Source organism: Cyprinus carpio, chromosome B12 (assembly GCF_018340385.1).
Source record: "Cyprinus carpio isolate SPL01 chromosome B12, ASM1834038v1, whole genome shotgun sequence".
Taxonomy (NCBI): domain Eukaryota; kingdom Metazoa; phylum Chordata; class Actinopteri; order Cypriniformes; family Cyprinidae; genus Cyprinus; species Cyprinus carpio.
In genome coordinates, this window is record NC_056608.1 from 5,657,273 (window position 1) to 5,675,771 (window position 18,499).

At 33.9% G+C, this 18,499-nt stretch overlaps 1 protein-coding gene across 2 annotated transcripts in view; it reads right to left on the reverse strand.

Annotated features, from left to right (window-relative positions):
- Window positions 1-639: 639 nt before the first annotated feature.
- LOC109099711 (inositol polyphosphate multikinase) overlaps window positions 640-18,499 on the reverse strand; it is a 24,074-nt gene continuing 6,214 nt past the window's right edge. Inside the window, exons 3-7 of one of the 2 annotated variants that reach the window (XM_019113237.2) lie at window positions 16,511-16,607; window positions 15,249-15,421; window positions 6,860-6,941; window positions 3,875-4,255; window positions 640-3,798 (exon numbers count right to left, since the gene is read on the reverse strand). In XM_019113237.2, coding sequence (XP_018968782.1) covers window positions 3,764-3,798; window positions 3,875-4,255; window positions 6,860-6,941; window positions 15,249-15,421; window positions 16,511-16,607 — 768 coding nt within the window. In that variant the 3' untranslated portion in view covers window positions 640-3,763. Of the gene's footprint in view, window positions 4,256-6,859; window positions 6,942-15,248; window positions 15,422-16,510; window positions 16,608-18,499 lie in introns of both variants that reach the window. The other variant, XM_019113236.2, reaches the window with a different exon arrangement.

Here is an 18,499-nt window from a genome sequence, read left to right on the forward strand (position 1 = left end):
GATAGTCAACCTTTAAATATAATGACCAAGACATTACAAAGGCCTAATTTAACACTGAATTACAAATGAATAACAAACGAGATCTGCCTTACCAAACACCACTAACTAATAATGGCATTACATGCTATGCTGCAGTGATTAGTCAAATCAGCTGATAAAAACACCACAATAACCCACACTCTTTCAATTGACATCTTATGAAGCAAAAAGCTGTGTTTGTAAGAAACATTATTTTTATTATTTTTTATTTTTTTTTGTTTACGTCAAACTGCTATATTTCTTTTTCCAGTGAAAATTCATCTCGTCTGAATTAGGAGAGAAATATGCAAGCGAAAACAGAGTGAAATGGACTTTTTACTGGAGGAAGCGTTATTTTGGATTATGGACTCTGCCAAAAGCAGTTTAAAGTTAAAACGCCTTGCTGGATTTGTTTCTTATAAGCATACAACTTTTCACTACACAAGACATTAATTGAGGAAATGGGCCGAGTGGATTAATGAAGAAGATGAAGAAACAAACTCATCTTCATCTTGGATGACCTGAGGGTAAATCTATTTTCATTAAGACTGTGCACGTTTTAAAAAATCCCAAGTTTGAATGCGTAAAACATCCCATAAAATGAGCACAAACAACAAAAACTGGTATTAAATGTAGATTTTATTCATGAAAATTTGCCAAATATACACCCAGTATCATCCAAGTAAATCTTAAGTTCATATGTCTATATTCAAAAGTGGTAATTTAAGAGAACAATTAGATCAGGGTTGAACAGACATATCTCCAAAGACTACACACTATACAGGTCAATAAGCATCAGATTTGCTTAAACCAAAGTGTTCATTGATCGGGTTTGAGTTTGTTCACTTTTAGATGACAGTTGCCCAATACAACAACCTTAGTTTATTCGTTTTTCAAAAAAAAAAAAAAAAAAAAAAAAAAAAAAAAAATCACTATAAAAACATTTCAGGGCTTGATTCTATCCAGGAAACCATGGCTGACATTTGAATACATTATTTATTTGGAAAAACCATCTGAATGTGATGACATTTGAGTTGGTTTTTATTTGCGGAATTCTGTCATCTTGTGTTAATCCCCAAGTTTTACAACGTTTAAGACAGGTTTTCAAAAATGGACATATATTGAGACACCACTAACCCAGGCCTGTATATTTCCGCATATTGAACAGCAAGCATTAGGACACCAAAGAGATATCATCATATCTTTCAGAAAATGAATGACATGGAATTATTCCTGCCGTTCCACCAAACAAAAGATCTAGCCAGTGTACAAATGTTGATGTGAGTGTTTAGACTTTATTTGTCCGTTTGTTGAGATTTAACAGTTTCATGCCCTTAAATAAGATTGATCAATTTATTCCACAGGGAAATATCCAGTCTCACCAAAGGCTCACTAAAGTGCTTTAAGCACCACACATACAGTAGTTAACAATTAGGTGCTATATACTATTATAAAAAAAAAAAAAAAAAAAAAAAAAAAAAAATATATATATATAATATTATATATATATATATATATATATATATATATATATATATATAAAAAAACAAACAATGAAAAAGAAATGAAATTAACAAAAAGCAAAAACGTACACATTATTTTCACTTCCTTTCAGTGCATAAATAAGATGATTAATGGACAATAATTATTGAGTTATGCATGTACGACTATATAACAATGTGTCTTTGTCCAGATAACCATAAAGGTAGAATGTAAACATGACATAAGTTCATTTATTTGTGAACAAAAGCATATTATAATGGAAAGCACTATATATATATGTAGACCACTTTCAGTTCTTGAGGTCTACTAAAAACCTTTTATACACCAGGAACTATTTTTTATTTGATAGGCACAAAGGCAATTTTTAACTTTGCCCGAAGACACATATTTCTATAGAGCTATGCTATTCGTGCACTTTTTGTCTTTATGGGTACAAACAGAAAGCAACTTTCCTCATGTGCCACTTTAAAGGTGCATGTGAACAAGAATGTTACATTGTCTTTTGTACACTTGCCGCAGTCTACTAGCTGTGGTCTTTTGACATCCATCACAACCAAGCTAACAAAACATGATGCACAAATAACACAAAAGAGATACATGTGAAACTTACAAAAGGACACTATTTTCTGATGAGTTCAGCAAGACATATTGAGATGTAAATGAACGATTGTTATACATGTAAGCATTAAGCATCAAAATGCTATGCCTGAGATTTGAAAAAGGATGCAAACAGGGTTCCCACACAAAAGACCAATGAATTTCCATTCTTTTTCCAGTGAAGGCCGAATAGACACATTTTTGACATTTTGACTGAATGCACTCAAAATGCAGATTAATTACTAGCCGATTAAGTTTTTTTGAGTGTAATTAAATAAATAAATTAATTAATAATAATAATAATAATAATAAAGTGACAAATAAAAAAATATATGTAAAAAGTTTTTTGTTTAATTCTTTAAAAATGATTTTGGTCTATATAGCTAATTTTTTTTTATAACTCATCCGTTTAAAATCTATAAGCCTTAAAGTTCTGCATAATTAAGGGCATGGCCACTTGAGTGACAGGTGGATTGCCACTGCTGACACTGCTGTCGCGCTAGGTGGGCGTGGCTTCAGCAACTAGCTTCCGCCTTTTTGCCCATTTTCGATTATCTGGGAGAGGCGCGGGCCAAAATGGCGACGGCCCACTCCGCCCACTTTGAGCTCCAAAAACGCTCTTCAGAAATCTACGGGTGACGCCACGGACACTACGTACATGTTTTTATACAGTCTATGGTGGGCACCCTGAAAATTCCTTGGTTTAAAAAAAAGCTGCTAATAAACATGTAAACCACAAATGCAAAAAACACAAGTTAAATGATTACTGACAAATACTATGTATTTATATGCAAGACAAATTAAGATAAAGTAAAAGGAAAGAGATCAACAACAAAAGAAAAAGAAAAATCTATTTCTGAGATTAAAATGTTTATAATTTAGGGTATTCTTGTTTTCCTCTTATATCGAGCAACATTAAATGTCTTTTTTAGTTCCTACCATGTCCTATGCTGTCAGCAAATAAATGTGTACAAACAATTTAATGAAATACCTAGACACACAAGTAAATTAGTTGGTATTCCGAAGAATGACTGTATTATTCAAATCACAATTCAAGTTCACTTCATTAATGGAAACTTTGGCATTTGATGTAGACAAACCTCAAGGGCTGTACAATGAAAAACAATAAATGATCTCAACTTCACTACTTTCACTGTTATTTCAGTCATATTGCATCAGTAATCACAGAACATGAACACACTCACAAAAGTTTAATTCTTTTTAAATCACATTAAAAATGAGATAAAATTCAACAGGTCTGAAACAGGCAGGGTCATGTTAAAAAAAAAAAAAGGATAAAAAGAAAAAAAAAATCCTGCAATGGCTCTGGAAACAGGAAGTAATACGCAATATCTGAGGCATGACATGATGAGAGTGTTTCTTCTTTGTTAGGATAAATATACAAGTATTATAGATTCATTTACCTGAGTAAGATATCATAAACTATACAAAGCTTTTAAAAGACTAAAGCACATACATTAGACGAAGGATTACAAACATGTTACTCCACTGATGGTGTAGGTAGTGCAGATTAGAGAAAGGCGGGTGGACAGACATGAAAGTGGCTACACAATTCATACCTTCAACAACACTGAACCGTTCCATCACTCCTCCAGAATCTGATGCAGGACCTTCAGTAGGTTCTTCAGGCCATAGATGTAACCCTGGTCGGGAACGTCACTAGGGAAGACATGTGCAAAGTCAATCATCTTTACCTCCACGTCACTGACTGTTTCCTGTCCCGCTTCGCTCTTACTCTCCTTCCTGTCCTCTTCCAGTCTTGCCAAGCTGCGGTTGCCATTGGGCTGCTGTGAGGAGCTCCAAACGCCATTGTCCTGATTGGCTTGGTGGTGGCTCCGGCCGCAGCTTTTCTTGTGCAGGGAGTACATGTTGGAGAGGCTCTGATTGATGTTGTTGTTCTGCTCACAGGCCTCTGGTGCAGTTGGGCTCTCCCGTAGGGTCTGAGAGACGAGACTGGGCGCGCAGACGCCCTCGTAGACGAAGAGCAGAGAACTTGCATAAAAGTTGAATCGACTCTGGGCCTCAAACCACTGAAGGATTTTCTGGACTCTGAGGATGCTGGCAGTGATGGCGTCTTTGCGGAGAATGTCGCCGTTGTAGAAGAACTTGGATAAACCTGCAGGACAGTGAGGATGTTGTTCGTAACTGAATTGGTATACAACTGGTCAAAAGTTTGGATTAATTATGATTTTTTATGTTGTTGAAAGAAGTTTCTTATGCTCACCAAGGCTGCATTTATTTGATCCAAAACACAAAAAAATCAGTACTTTTGTGAAATATTGTTAATTTAAAACAACTTTTTTTTTTCTGTAATGCAAAACTACATTTCCAGCAGCAGCTACTCCAGTCTTCAGTGACAAGATCCTTCAGAAATCATTCTATGGTGATTTGGTGTCTAAATTTTAATCAATTTTTATTCGGTGATCAATTATTATTAATGGTCCTTATTACTATCAAAGTTCGCTGCTAAATATTTTTGTGGAAAAGGTTATTTTTCTTCAGAATACCTTGAAGAATAGAAACAGCAAAATAACTTTTATATGAAATACATTTTTTTTGTAAAATTATAAAAGTCTTAACAGTCATTAATACAGATTATGAGAATAAAGTTGTAATATTTTAAGAATAAAGTCGAAATACTACGAAAATAAAGTTGAAATACTATGAGAATAAAGTCAAAATGTTTGAGAATTTAAATCATAGAAATTAAAGTTATAATATTTTGAGTATAGCCTATATTGCGCATGCAAGAAGTTGCCAGGCCACTCGAATTGATTTGAATATTGTTGTGTCCAAGGGCATCATTTTACTTAGATGAGAAAGAGTCCATTTTAAGGACTCACAGAAACGGCTTAAGATCAAGAATATGATATTTTTTTAACAGACCCGACAGGAACTATTTTTTATCGTAACATCAGCTCACACACCCAATCGATGACATTCCTTTGGGGGGCGCTGTAGCTCTCATTTAACCCTTTTGTAATACACTACAAACATGTAGGATTATTAGCATAAATCATACCATGTGTCATACTCGCGGGGACAGTATGCTTGGAAATAATATTTAATGTCTTCGATTGCATTCGTTATTTGTAGTTCGCCAGCACCCCTTTTGCTTTTTGGTCCTTTTAAAACAAGCCTCAGCTTTCAAAATCAGTTTTACAATGCGTCTTACAATAATGTGTGTGTTTTTTTTTTTAAGATCTTTAATGTGGCGTGACAGATTGCTGTTCTGTATTCATGTGAATCAATTCATTTAATTTAGGCAACTGTTCTCTTTGTGAAAATTCATGTTTTATCCATGGTATAAATGATTGGACATAAAATTTAACCTCTTCCATTCATTATTTGTAGCGTGCCAACCACCCAGTAATCACAATAATTTTGTGCTTAGTTGCTTTTAATACATCACAGCTCATTCAAATTCTGTCAGTTTTATCACAAAACACAAATTATAAATATGTTTTCCCTCTTTATTTCAAGTTTATAGCAAGATGTAAAAGTGAAGGAACATCAGAAGGCATGAAAAAAAAAAACAGAATAGCCTAATTTAATGAAACGAATGTCTCATTGTAATCAGAAAGATGACTGACTCACATGCTGCTTATACTAAAGCAAATACAGCATTCTGTTACACCACATTAAAGAGCATGAAAAACGCATTATTGTAAGACATATTGTTTGTATTTCTCTATAAAACTGACAGATTTTGAAAGCTGAGACTTTGAAATATCTCCCGGTGCTCCCAATCCAGGCCATCTGCATACACAATAGGCTAGAATATACTCTCAAAATATTATAACTTTAATCTCGTTAATCTTAAGTAATTTGACTTTATTCTCATAGTATTTCGACTTCATTCTCATAATATTTTGACATTATTCTTGTAATATTACGACTTTAATCTAGTAAACATCACAGCCCTAGTAACAATGGTGCTGTTCATGAAGAAAAATGAACTTAAAATCTCTTTCTCTCTCTCGCTCTCTAATAACCAAGACATTAACTGCAGTCTGCTATCAATGGCTCAAGCCTCTGTTACTAGGTATTAAATGGCGTTTTGGAATTAGCAACGGAGGCGTTGGATGAGATGCGTAAGAAATGAATCAGAAAAAAAAAATATATGTTTTAAGTACAAAAACCGGACAAATGTCTTGAAATATATTATCTGATCGATGTCTTGTGTGTGGTAACCATAGTATAAGTGGAACAATTGACTTTGGTCCGTTGAATTCTTAGAAAATAATGCACACCTAAGGTGTAATGGCCACTCTGCTTTACGTCGTGTCATTACACCTCGGGTGTGCATATATTATGCATCACCACCTCGGGTGTGCATTATTTCTAAGAATTCAATGGACCAAATTCAATTATTCCTTACTTAATCTACTTGTCAACAATGGCTTATACTATCTGTCTGTGACTAACAATAAAAAGTTGGTTCATAAAGTAAACATCTAGTTATCTGCTATTAAAAAAAAAAAAAAAAAAAAAAAAAAAAAAAAAAAGATAGATAGATAGAGAGCTTTTAAACAACTGGATTTTAAAAGACAAATGTCAATCCAGGAAAGAATACTGTGCTCGTCAAGGCATCTTTAAGAGTAAATGAAACTTGTTTTCCTCATTCATCCTAGATAAATGCAACAGAAACATAGTCTGCTTTAGGTAAGAGTGTTATGGTGTAAACAGTATGATGCTTTGACCCTGTGGTTGATCTTACCTTCCTTGATCGCGTCCTTCACGAGACCTCTTCCATAATGCTGGTCATACGTGTCAAAGCTGTCTGAGCCGACTTTATACACCTAACAGACAGAAAGAAATATTTTAAACTAGAGTTGAATAAGAATAGTCTGTTCACAGGTCTGGCTCTCCCTCTAGAGGACATTCAAGGTCATTACAGTATCTCCTCTGATTGAATTAATTCCAGTGAGGAAATGAAATTCAAGTTGAACTTCTGGAAAGGGTGATGAGGAAGCCAATGTAATATCGTACTGTGTAATTTGGGTTTATTTTCTGAGGGGCATTAAGTTCCTTTCTATATCATCCAAATCAACAGCGCAATTATGAGTAATGGCTCTGTTTGCTTGGTGGTTATGTAGATCCGCTCTTTTCATCCATCTGTTTTTCCGTACGGGCTGGCAGAGAGCTGAACCCCTGGGATGGCCTGAGACTGAGAATTTACATACCGTCTGCTCCCCATCAATATTTCACCAAGAAACTGGACCTCGCTGCCCTTTCTATGTGCAATTTTAGACAACTCCTATCCTGAAGATTTAAATTTTTTTTTTTTTTTTTTGGACATAGTAAAAGGTCAACCAATCTTTTTCCTTTAAAGACTGGAGTGTGCCTCTTTTACTTAAGCTGCCCTTTGAGGCAGAGTGGTAAAACAAACAAGACAAACATCCTGAAATTAAGTAACTCTAACACATTAATTGGACTCCTAAGCTGTGTCAAGCTCAATACATAATGGATAGACACTGAAAATAAAAGAACAGATGCATTGTTTCTGTTCTTATATATATATATATATATATATATATATATATATATATATATATATATATATATATATATATATATATATATATATATATATACACACACACACAGAGAGAGAGACAAATATAAAAACAGTAATACAACTGTATACAGTACAAAAGTTCTGTTTAAATTTTAAATTCTTGTTTAAAATCCAAATTTTAAATACAAAAATACAAAACATAAAATCTACTCTGATGGCTATTATATTACACTGTATAATCTCTTTGTAAAACTAGGGTACAATGAACTGTATTAAAATTAAAGAATTTTCTGCATTGATTTTTTTTTTTTTTTTTTACAGGCATTTTACCTTTATTTTGAATTTTGCACGTGCACAACATTGCTTTGTATTGTAGGGTTAACAAATGTCCGTAAAATTAATTGATAATGTCATAAATTATTGATTGATAATATAGCAGTACATTTTCATTTTTTTTTTTTACATTGTGTATTATACTACTAGGTTGTGGAATGCTTGAATGAGATTAGTTGTTGAAGGTAATAATCCCTCGCACCCTGAACATTCTTCTGTAGTTACTTACTAGAAATAAACTTAATAGCTTCAGAATTTGTGTTTTCAGTATGGGTGTTTGGACTGTAGAGCAAACATCAAAGTCTTGTCAAGTTATGTTAACCACAGACCTTATTTTACTCATGATTTGAAAAAGCCCATTATTAAACCCCACAGGAAAATCTTAAGGGAACTCATGGCAAATTATTCTTCCGTGTTTTGACTTCATATCTGCACCACTCTATTAACACACGCTTCACACATCTACAATCACTCTCTCTCTGTCGCTCATTCTAATAACTGCATTAGAGTGCATTAATAACTGCATTATCAATGGCTCAAGCCTCTGTTACTATCTCTATAATGACATTTCGGAAATAGCAACGGAAGCTTGAGATGAGATGCACAAGTTGCTCTATACCCAAGAGAATTTTAAGGACCAAAAACCTGACAAATGCCTTAAAATACAACATCTTAACAACATTTTAAGGTGTGGTTATTGTAGTAAAAGTGGAATAATTGACTCTGAGTCAATTGAAGTTAATGTATTGTTATTCTGCTATATGTGGCATAAAAAGGGAATGAAATATTGTGCCTCACAGGACCACAGTGTTACATAAAGACATAATTCTATATATATACAAAAAAACAACAACGAAAACATGTAAATGTACATGTGTTTTTGTTTTTTATTTTCTCACGGAAATCATAGGACCCTATATATGCTATATAGGCCTAGGTATATCTACATATACACATATAACACAAATATAATACCTAGGGCCCTATGATTTCTGTGATGCAGAGAACAGACAGAATTGCAGAATCCAGTCATAAAAACAGAATTTAATGTATAATGCTGAATGTCACAGAGTTTGTCAAACTTTGGATGAATTACTCAAAAGTTCATGAGCATTTTACCATTTCATTTGAGAGAAACTATATCATATTCACTCAGAAACTTAAAAGGTATTCACGGCAACCCTCAAAATAAAAGTGTTTCCAAACTCTAAGACAGAAATATATCAGCCTACTATTGTTCAGTAGAATTTACTACTACAAAAAAAATTTAAACTCAAAACTTAATTAACAATCAAAAAACACAAAACACACACTCCAAATTTGTAATTTTAAAAGTAAATCTCTATTGTTTGCCAAAAACTAAAGTTTGTTTAATTTTTCTGATAACCAGAAAATGTTAAATACACAACATATAATTCATAAGGCTATTCTAAGAATCAATTTGAATAAATTAAGTTGTTTTATGCATTCAAATAATTAGACATGTTAAAAAACAGAATTTGGTAACAATAAAACATATGGTGTGAAAACATTTCATAGGCCCTAAACATGTCATTTTTGTTAAACTTTTAATATATTGATGTGAAATTGTATAAGCTTCATGATTTGAATCAATCAGACATGCTTTGATTAATAGAATTTAATTGAACCGTTAAAAAAAAAAAGCCTAGAAACATTTTAATGTTTAAAAAAATAAATAAAAAAAATCCATAATTTAAATAGAAAAAAAATGAATTTGGAGTAAAATACTTTATATATATATAAATAAATAAATGGACCGTCATCAATTATATATATGTATATATATATATATATATATATATATATAATATATATATATATATATATATATATATATATATATATATATATATAAATAAATGGACCGTCATCAATTATTCCTTCTTTGCATTAATAATATATTGTATTACACTACAGACATTTATTTTAAAGATGTTTGGCTTTATTAAAGGAAACACTCACACACACAACCTACCTCTCGCATGCAATACATGCAATAATGCAATACAATCAGGAAAGTTTTAAATTACATATTTAAATCCATGTACAAATAAAGAAAGGCGAAACACAAAGGCTGTTCTCAGGTGACCTGCACATTAAAGAATGACATGGCTCTGTATAAATGAAGAGTGTTATGTAAACGTCATCTATCATAAGCTGATGAAAGCGTTTAGAGGTCTCCACCCGTGTTTCTCAAGAGAGAAGCAGAAGACCCTGAGGATGCTGGGAGAGGCCACGGAGTGATAAGCTCATCCTGTCTGATGGTACAGATATCCAAACATATCCTTCTCTCTCTCTCTCTCTCTAATTTTTGCTGCTTAGTTGAATTTGGGAAACCTTTTTTTTCCTCAGTATTTTAACAGCATTTATTTTTAACGTCATACATGTTTTTACTGTCACTGCTGATCAATGTAATGCATCCTTGCTAAATACATTATTAATGTCTTTAAAAAAATTGTGTGTTATGGTTTTCACAAAAATGTTAAGCTACAAAAATAATAAGCAGCAGCAAATCAGCATATTAGAATGATTTCTGAAGGAACATCTGACACTAATGACTGGAGTAATGATGCTAAAAATTCAGCTTTGCATCACAGGAATAAATTACATTTTAAAATATTTTAAAACCGATATCATTATTACAATGTACAATGCTGTAATCTAAACCCAGACATATTCTCTAGACCTGTGTGGCAACTTTTCTTCTCTGTTATGGTTAATATGATTTGGTTATATGCTTTAGTCCATTCTTTTTTTTGGTGAACAGATTTTAAATTTCTTTCCTGACAATATGACTCACTGCATGAACTTCTCTCATCTGTTCAGATTTAGAATGTGCAGCAGAGTGTTTTTGGAGACCACAGATAAAATTCTTAAAACTACTTGCACAACAAAGTTGATGACTTGGTGATTAATTCTTTTGGAGATGTTATGGGCCCCTACAATGGCTCACCCTTTCACGCCATTAGTCCATCACTGTTGTCATACTACACATAATGACACACAATAAACGAGAAGAGCTGTCATCATCTGCGTCAATCCCCAAAACTCTGTCAAGCTTTTGAGAAATTACAGATAGCTCTGGAATTATTTCTTATTTCCAAGATTGATTCACATATACATGCTGCCAAGAAAACATATGACTAAACAGGTCAGATCGGAAGCGTAAGCTAAATGAACAGGATGTGTTACGCAAGGCATCTGGTGCAGAGACCTCGTTCAGATCCACACAGAGTGTTTACAGAACATGGATACCAAACAGATCCAGAGAGAAGCACTCTGTATGCTCATTAATAATATAACTGACAAAGAACATTTTCAAGAGCATTACTACACATATACAAATCCAAAGCTTCACCACTGATATTAGTAAAAAATGTTTCTTGAGCATATTAAAATGATTTCTGATCAAGTGTCACTGAAGACTGAAGTAATGATGCTGAAAATATAGCTTTACGTCACAGGAATTAATTATTAGTGGTTAAAGGGATCGTAGTTGTAATCCATACAGACCAGGCACGTGATTCACAGATTAGCTGCACCTGTTGAACCTTCATAGAATTAAAGTTTATTGATACCTCTCTCATCTCATTACTCTTGAACAGACAAATAAAACTGTCAAAATACCCATCTCTGAAAGTATTCTCATAAAAACTGTCACTCTTGTTTTAAGTGAATGAGTTGAGAAAAAACTGATGTCAGGTCTCCAGACTACGATCAAATATGCAAGCATTTTTTTCTGCCGGTGCAACAAAATTTTGGCGCGACCACTGCGTTGTTCCACTCATAAGCGCTGCCATTTCTGTTGCATATGTGAAACATCAAACGGCAAATGAAACAAAGCATAACCAAACCGCACTACTCATTTGTACTGCGCAGCTCTGTGTAGAGTCTGTCAGCAGGAGTGTGAAGGTGCGCACAGCAAAAAGGACACGAATATTGAGGAAACAATGGATGGTTTTCAGACTGAAGTAAAGTAAAAGATCACTTCTCAAACCAGAGAAGGTGAACATATTGGTATTCTTGTGAAAAAAAAAAATAAAAAAAATTGAAGATGCAAGCACGGTTACCGACAGCAAGTTTAGTTTTACTTTTCTTTTTGTTTTCATTTTGAAAAGCTTGTTATCTTTGCTGTTTAGGCTACCTCACGTTACGCTACGGAGGCTCTCTTTTATTTATTTTTGTATTTTATTTCTCAGTGTTTGCTAAAAGTTCTGTAATTTATTAGTTGATATACAATACAGCATGTGTGCAATGCCTCCTCTTATTCGTTTTTGTTAATAAATGTTTTGTAAGCTAGATTGTCATTGTATCTTACTGTTTTATTGTTGTTTTGCTTTTTCATTAAGAAAAACAATGAATCCATCTTTTGTTTTAGTCTTAAATAGTGAAAGGTGTGTAGATGTATGTAAGCAAAACAGAAAATTATCTTTTGTTGTAGCTTGCAAAAAAAATAAAAAACCATAATAATTGCAACCAAATCATGTGCTCGTGCGACCAACTGAGAAAGTTAGTCACAAAAGAGCGACCAGTTGGGAAGAATGAGTCTGGAGCCCTGGATGTGTATCATTATATTTGATCTGTGCATTCGGTCTTAAAATGACTGCAGCCTATTAATACCTGCTGTCTCTGTTCTTAAGGTTAATCAAACAAAACCCAGCTTTAACCAAAATCAATCTATATTTAATTTATACAGTGAACACTATAGTGTTCTTTTAGATTTAGGCCTAATTATTACATTCGTGTACCTGAATACTAATGTTAGACCTTAATTTATTTGTAACTTTATTCTATTGTATTTATCTATGCTTGTAATTTATGTATTTGTTCACTTGATTTTAATCATGTTTACACTTTATTAGTTAGGCTTGTAGTTTTTGCTGTGATATGGAAGTACTTTAAGTGAGCTGTAAGGTATAAATGGAAAGCAAAAAAAAAAAAAAAAAAAAATGTTATTGCTGATATGAAAAAGATCCAGTCTGTGACTTATGAAATATGATCAGCTGAACCACTATAAATTACATTAAAAGGTTATTTTAATTTCTAATAAAATGTAACAATATTACAGTTTTAGATTCAGACTTCGTAAGCACTATTACATGAATTCTTTCATTATTAATCATTAACATTGAAAATCTTAATTATTCCAAACTTTTGACCGGTATTGTGTGTGTGTGTGCATATAGTAAATGAACATGCTCATGTGTGAATATAACAGACACCTCAAACACATTCAAAAATAGAACTTGGTTGAACCTTGCTATTTTCTCACACCAAAAAGAACCATTATATCTGCACGACTTCGTGTGAATTCAAGCAGGGCTGCAACAACTAATACATAAAAGAGATAATCAATAAATGTGCAGTAATTCTGACTAAAATTTAAAATTTTTCAAAAATATTTCATGTTAGACATTAAATGTAAGTTTAAAATTCTACATGTATTTTTATGAGCACAGTAACAGCAGTTTTATTTATTTAAATTTGAGATTATGTTTGTTTGTTTTTTTGACTAGGAGCGTGGATTCCTTTTTGTGGTCGATTAAAACTATTTAAACAACATTACACTTAACTAAAGTGGTTGAGATGATCAAAGTTCACCAGTTTACAGAGGATTTATGATTGCTTTAAATCACCATTGCAGTAAATGCTAGGTCCACTTTTTTTTTTAACTAGGCTTCTAAACAAGTGTTCTTGCATGCTCCGTTTGATTATCCAGACCAAATTTGCCTCCGGAGCTATTCAAACACTTCACTCCAGCAGTGTTGATCACAGTGCTGCTACTGCCTGCTGTGTCCAGGGCTCAGTAAGTGTGTGACTGAAGTGCACACAGCACTGTGGCTTTAACACTGAGCTTTACCACTCTAAAGCCGTTGACCGTTAATTAAAACCTCTTAAAACACAAGGCTCTGGCACCGGCTGTTATCATTAGATGAAATGGCAGGACCTCTGAAAGAGCAAAGCCACATTCTGGACTGAAAGATCCAAAAATATTTTAAATATATTTGTTTTGAGTTGAGTAAGGCAATTGTAATTAATAAGTACTGTATGCTTCTTTCTCGTTGAATAAAAGCATCTGCAGACATCTTAAGGACAGCAGTGTTTGGCTTGTATACAGGAAGCAGTGATGATTCAAAAGAGTCAGTAACGAGTGGAAAAACCACCTCTGAACTTGTTAGGTGAGTCTTTGACACCGGCTGTCACACTTCTACCTAAAGCCACACCTCAACCCCAGCGGTTCTGCTTCATATTACAAAGCATACACGACCCACATGCAATTCACAAGTTTCACAATGTGAATGTGACAGCAGCCAACACCTCTAGCGCATTCAAAACCAGACCTATTTTGGACCTTGTTTATATCTGCACACTATATCTGCCTGACTAGATATGAAAGTATGTAGTCCTGCAACAACTAAAGGCTGTAATACACTATACGACTTCTGCACAAATTTTTGCCTGGATTTACCGTTTTGACATGTTGATGTTAGTTGCCAAAAGTCAGAGCCGGTCTGTATATTTGAGTTGACAGATTTCATAGAAAAAAATAAAAAATAAATCATGTAGTGTATGATGGTCACAGAGTCTGCTTTTTAGCTTCAGACTATGAATCCATCCAGTTGAAGGATATCAAACATGCTTGATATTTTGAGTGAGTTTTTAAACACATTATTTTCATTGTCACTCAGCGAGTGTATGATGACTATGTCTTAAAATATGTTCAGTTTTAAATGTTTTAAGATGGTTTTAAAACGCAGATATGTTGTTTTCGTTCAAATCAAAGCATAAACAACATATCCGTGTGATGCAGCTGACACAGAACAGCACACACTGTTTACGTTCAGTGGGTTTAGAAGGACATGAGGTTGAGTTATTAATGAAAGAATTTTCATTTTTGGGTGAACTATCCCTTTAATCAATAAAAGAGGAAAAAAATCAATTAATAATTCTAAGAAAATTAGAAATATTCTCTCTCAAATATTTAACGTTAGACATTTTTTATAAGTTTTAAATTCTTCATGTAACGTAACTGTAATTATAATTTTTTTAGTACTGTCAAACGATTAATTGCGAATAATCTCATCCAAAATAAGTTTTTGTTTACATAATATATATGTGTGTACTGTGTATATTTATTATGCATATGTAAATACACACACAAACAGTATATATTTTGAAAATATTTACATGTATATTTACAAAATGATTTTAAAAGACAAAAAAAAAAACCTACCCTCATCCCCAGAACCAAGAAGCCGATCTCCTCCATCAGCGGGTATTTCCTGATCTGCTGTTCCCGTTTCTCCTGAGAAGCGAAGGGGTCATAGCTCTTCTGGCCGATCTTCACGTCCATGATGCATGGCTTCTGAAACCTGCGTGTCACGTCCTCCAGCTTGAGGTACAGGTCTGCGGAAGAGAGCGAGCAGACATGCTGACTAAACATGCTGTACAGTAGGGCTGTGCGATATGGACAAAAAAAAAAAAAAAAAAAACTATCGCGATTTCCTTGATCAATTTTGCGATTTCAATTTTAATCATGATTTTGTCACACACAGACATGCTTTACAGTCATAAATGCATTCAGTATGAATTTGAAACATATTTCCAAAAGAAAACCAATTAGAGCTTTATCAAAAAGTTGTAACATGCCTCTAGAACAGACATAAGGCAAAATAATCACTAAGTAAAGGTGTTACAAAATGTCTAGACATATGGCAAAAAAATAAAATAAATAAATACCGTGTCCAGGGATTATTTTTTTTCTTTTTTTTGCATGCATTGGTCATAGAGCTCATTGTAGCGGTGTCTCAGGTGTTGAAATATATTTGTTATACATTATACAGGTTCACACGTACTCCGTCTGCAGTGTGTATACAGTATGTGTATGCGGTGCAGAAGCAGCAGCGAGAGAGAGTTATTGTAACACGAAAGCACATTAAAATAATGCGCGAGTGCGAATCTCTCCACTTGCACGCAGATTTCCTTTGCTCTGTCACAAAACCAGACACGCGTGCTCAGATACACGCTGCTCTCGTCCGGAGAGAATGCGCGCACTTAAAACATGTCTCCTCTCACTCAAACTGCGTCCTGTGCACTCTCTCTATGTTCATGTGCTAGATATTAATTATTTTCGCACCTTTATATTTCTAACCTTGTCTGTTCACATCTTTCGCATCTTTTTCCACGTGTTGTGTGAATGCTCTGATCCGTTAACATGGGTTCGGAAAAAATATGCATCACAGACAGTGTGTGAACCTGGAGTTACATAGGCATATGCCCAGTCTGTTCTGTTCTCGCCCTCCATTTAGGTGCGCCGCATTCTGATTTGATTAGATAGCATTCTGCAGGAGGTCGGGGCAGCGGAAAATCGTGCTATAAAGCGATTTAGAAATCATGCACGCACAAATTGTGATTTTATGACGATTTCGATTAATCGTACAGCCCTGCTGTACAGTATATCCACCAATCTCCTCATAGCTTCATGCATCCATGTACCTGTGGGAGCGTCTGGTGAGGACCACGTGCCATAGTACTTGGGAAGGTGAGCTTTGAGGTCTACAAGACAGGGGTCGCAGTGGTCTTCAGCACACACCTGACAAAAACAACAAGATCACACTGTGAAATTTTTGTATTGGAATGTATATTTCATTTACTACTGTAAATGTGTGGGTCAATTTAGCAAAACTTGGCTACATTTCGCAGACAAGAAAAGTCTAATAGTATATCAATGCATGAAGCACAGCTCACACAGAAGGCATTTTCAAACCAAGCAGCTTTCTGTTGCTCAATGTGGTGAATTTGTGCGACCAACTTGAACAAAAGCAAAATCTGCACGGGGAACATTTGTGCCCTCATGTGAAACTCACGATCATTATCAATAGCTTGTTTGCCATCACGTGATTCTGATGACGTGCAAAATTGAAATGGAGTGCAGCAGAATGGATGAGATGGAGGAAAGTCCGTACTGTAGTGGCTTAGACACTATAACAAGAGTATATACAGAAAAACATAACATAAGAATCATGTCCAAAATATGTTAAGAGGAGCGATTTTTCAACTAAATTGAAAAACTTGCCTGTCATCAAGGCGGTGGATATTGGCTATGCAACTCCTAGCGATTCCTATATAAACAAAATTCACTTCCTGCCCTCCAGCTGCATTTCACGTCACAGCACTGATTTCATGTGCAAACATGACTGAAATGTAACTACTGAAATGTAACTGAGCAACAGTAAATGTGACCACACCTTAATTGTGCATTGTGCACCTCACCTGTGCAAAAATAAATAAATAAATAAATAAATAACCACAATTTCTACCAAATATGTGCATTAGAGGTCAACTGTTTCATTGATTTGGCCTATTAATTGGCACCGATAGTTGATTGCCGGAACAATCAACAAAAATCCAATGCCGATAGTTTTCCGGTTTGCATCCAAAAATCCTGCCACGGAACACAGCGCCATTCACATAGTTTTCTATTAAATTACATTATATTTGTCCCAAATCATTGTGAATGTACATAATGACTTCACCCTAGGCTATAAATTATGTACTGTGCATTTTTCAGCAAAACGTTCATCTTTCTGTGGCTCTAATAAAGTCATGCTTCATATAGAGAGCTGTAATAGATTGCGCTTTCTCTTTCCACTATTATTTTTTAAACACTGAACTTCAAACTCATTTAGGCCAAACTGTTCATTCTTGAAGCAAACTTATGTCAGTTTGGTGATTAAATAAACTATTTTAGAACAGCACTTGAATTGAATGCGATGTGTCTGGTGAGATACCTCCGAGTTCCTCTAGGCGCAGCGCTGCTCTTTTGCCCGGCATGTGACTAACTTTTTTATTAGATAATCATCAAGTGTTCTAAAATAGAAGCAAATAAAGTGTGCAAGTACACAAACAATATCCATATGTATGTAATTTTAATGCTATGGCCTTGTGTAGATATATGACTGTTGAAATTAAATGGTAATACTTAAATTAGAGTCCATTTGTAGCATTGTAAATTTTAAAGTTTCTTCTTTTAACATTAGCAAACTATGAAATAACTTTAATGATCAATATAATAAATAATATTACTAATTGTTTTCATTTACAAAGTATGGTTTAACACAGTTACTGTTTTTTTTTTTGTTGTTTGTTTGTTTTTTAAATAGTAAAGCACTGTTTTAGTTATCTTTCAGTATCAATTTTAAAAACTATTGGTTGATTTAACGGTATTGGCCAGTGTGGTCCAACCTAGCAATCGGTATCAGTCAAATCCACTATTGGTCAACCTCTAATGTGCATGTTTTCTGAGTGGATGGTAACCGTATATTTCGTTTTAATTTTCAAGTGATTATATTTTTTATTTCTTAATTTTTTTATATTAATTTCTAAATTGATTGGTTTTTGAATTTTTATTCCCAATTAGTTTAGTTAATAATATGTAAAATAATGTAACCAAAGCAATTATTATGTTTGGCTTTACTGTACTGT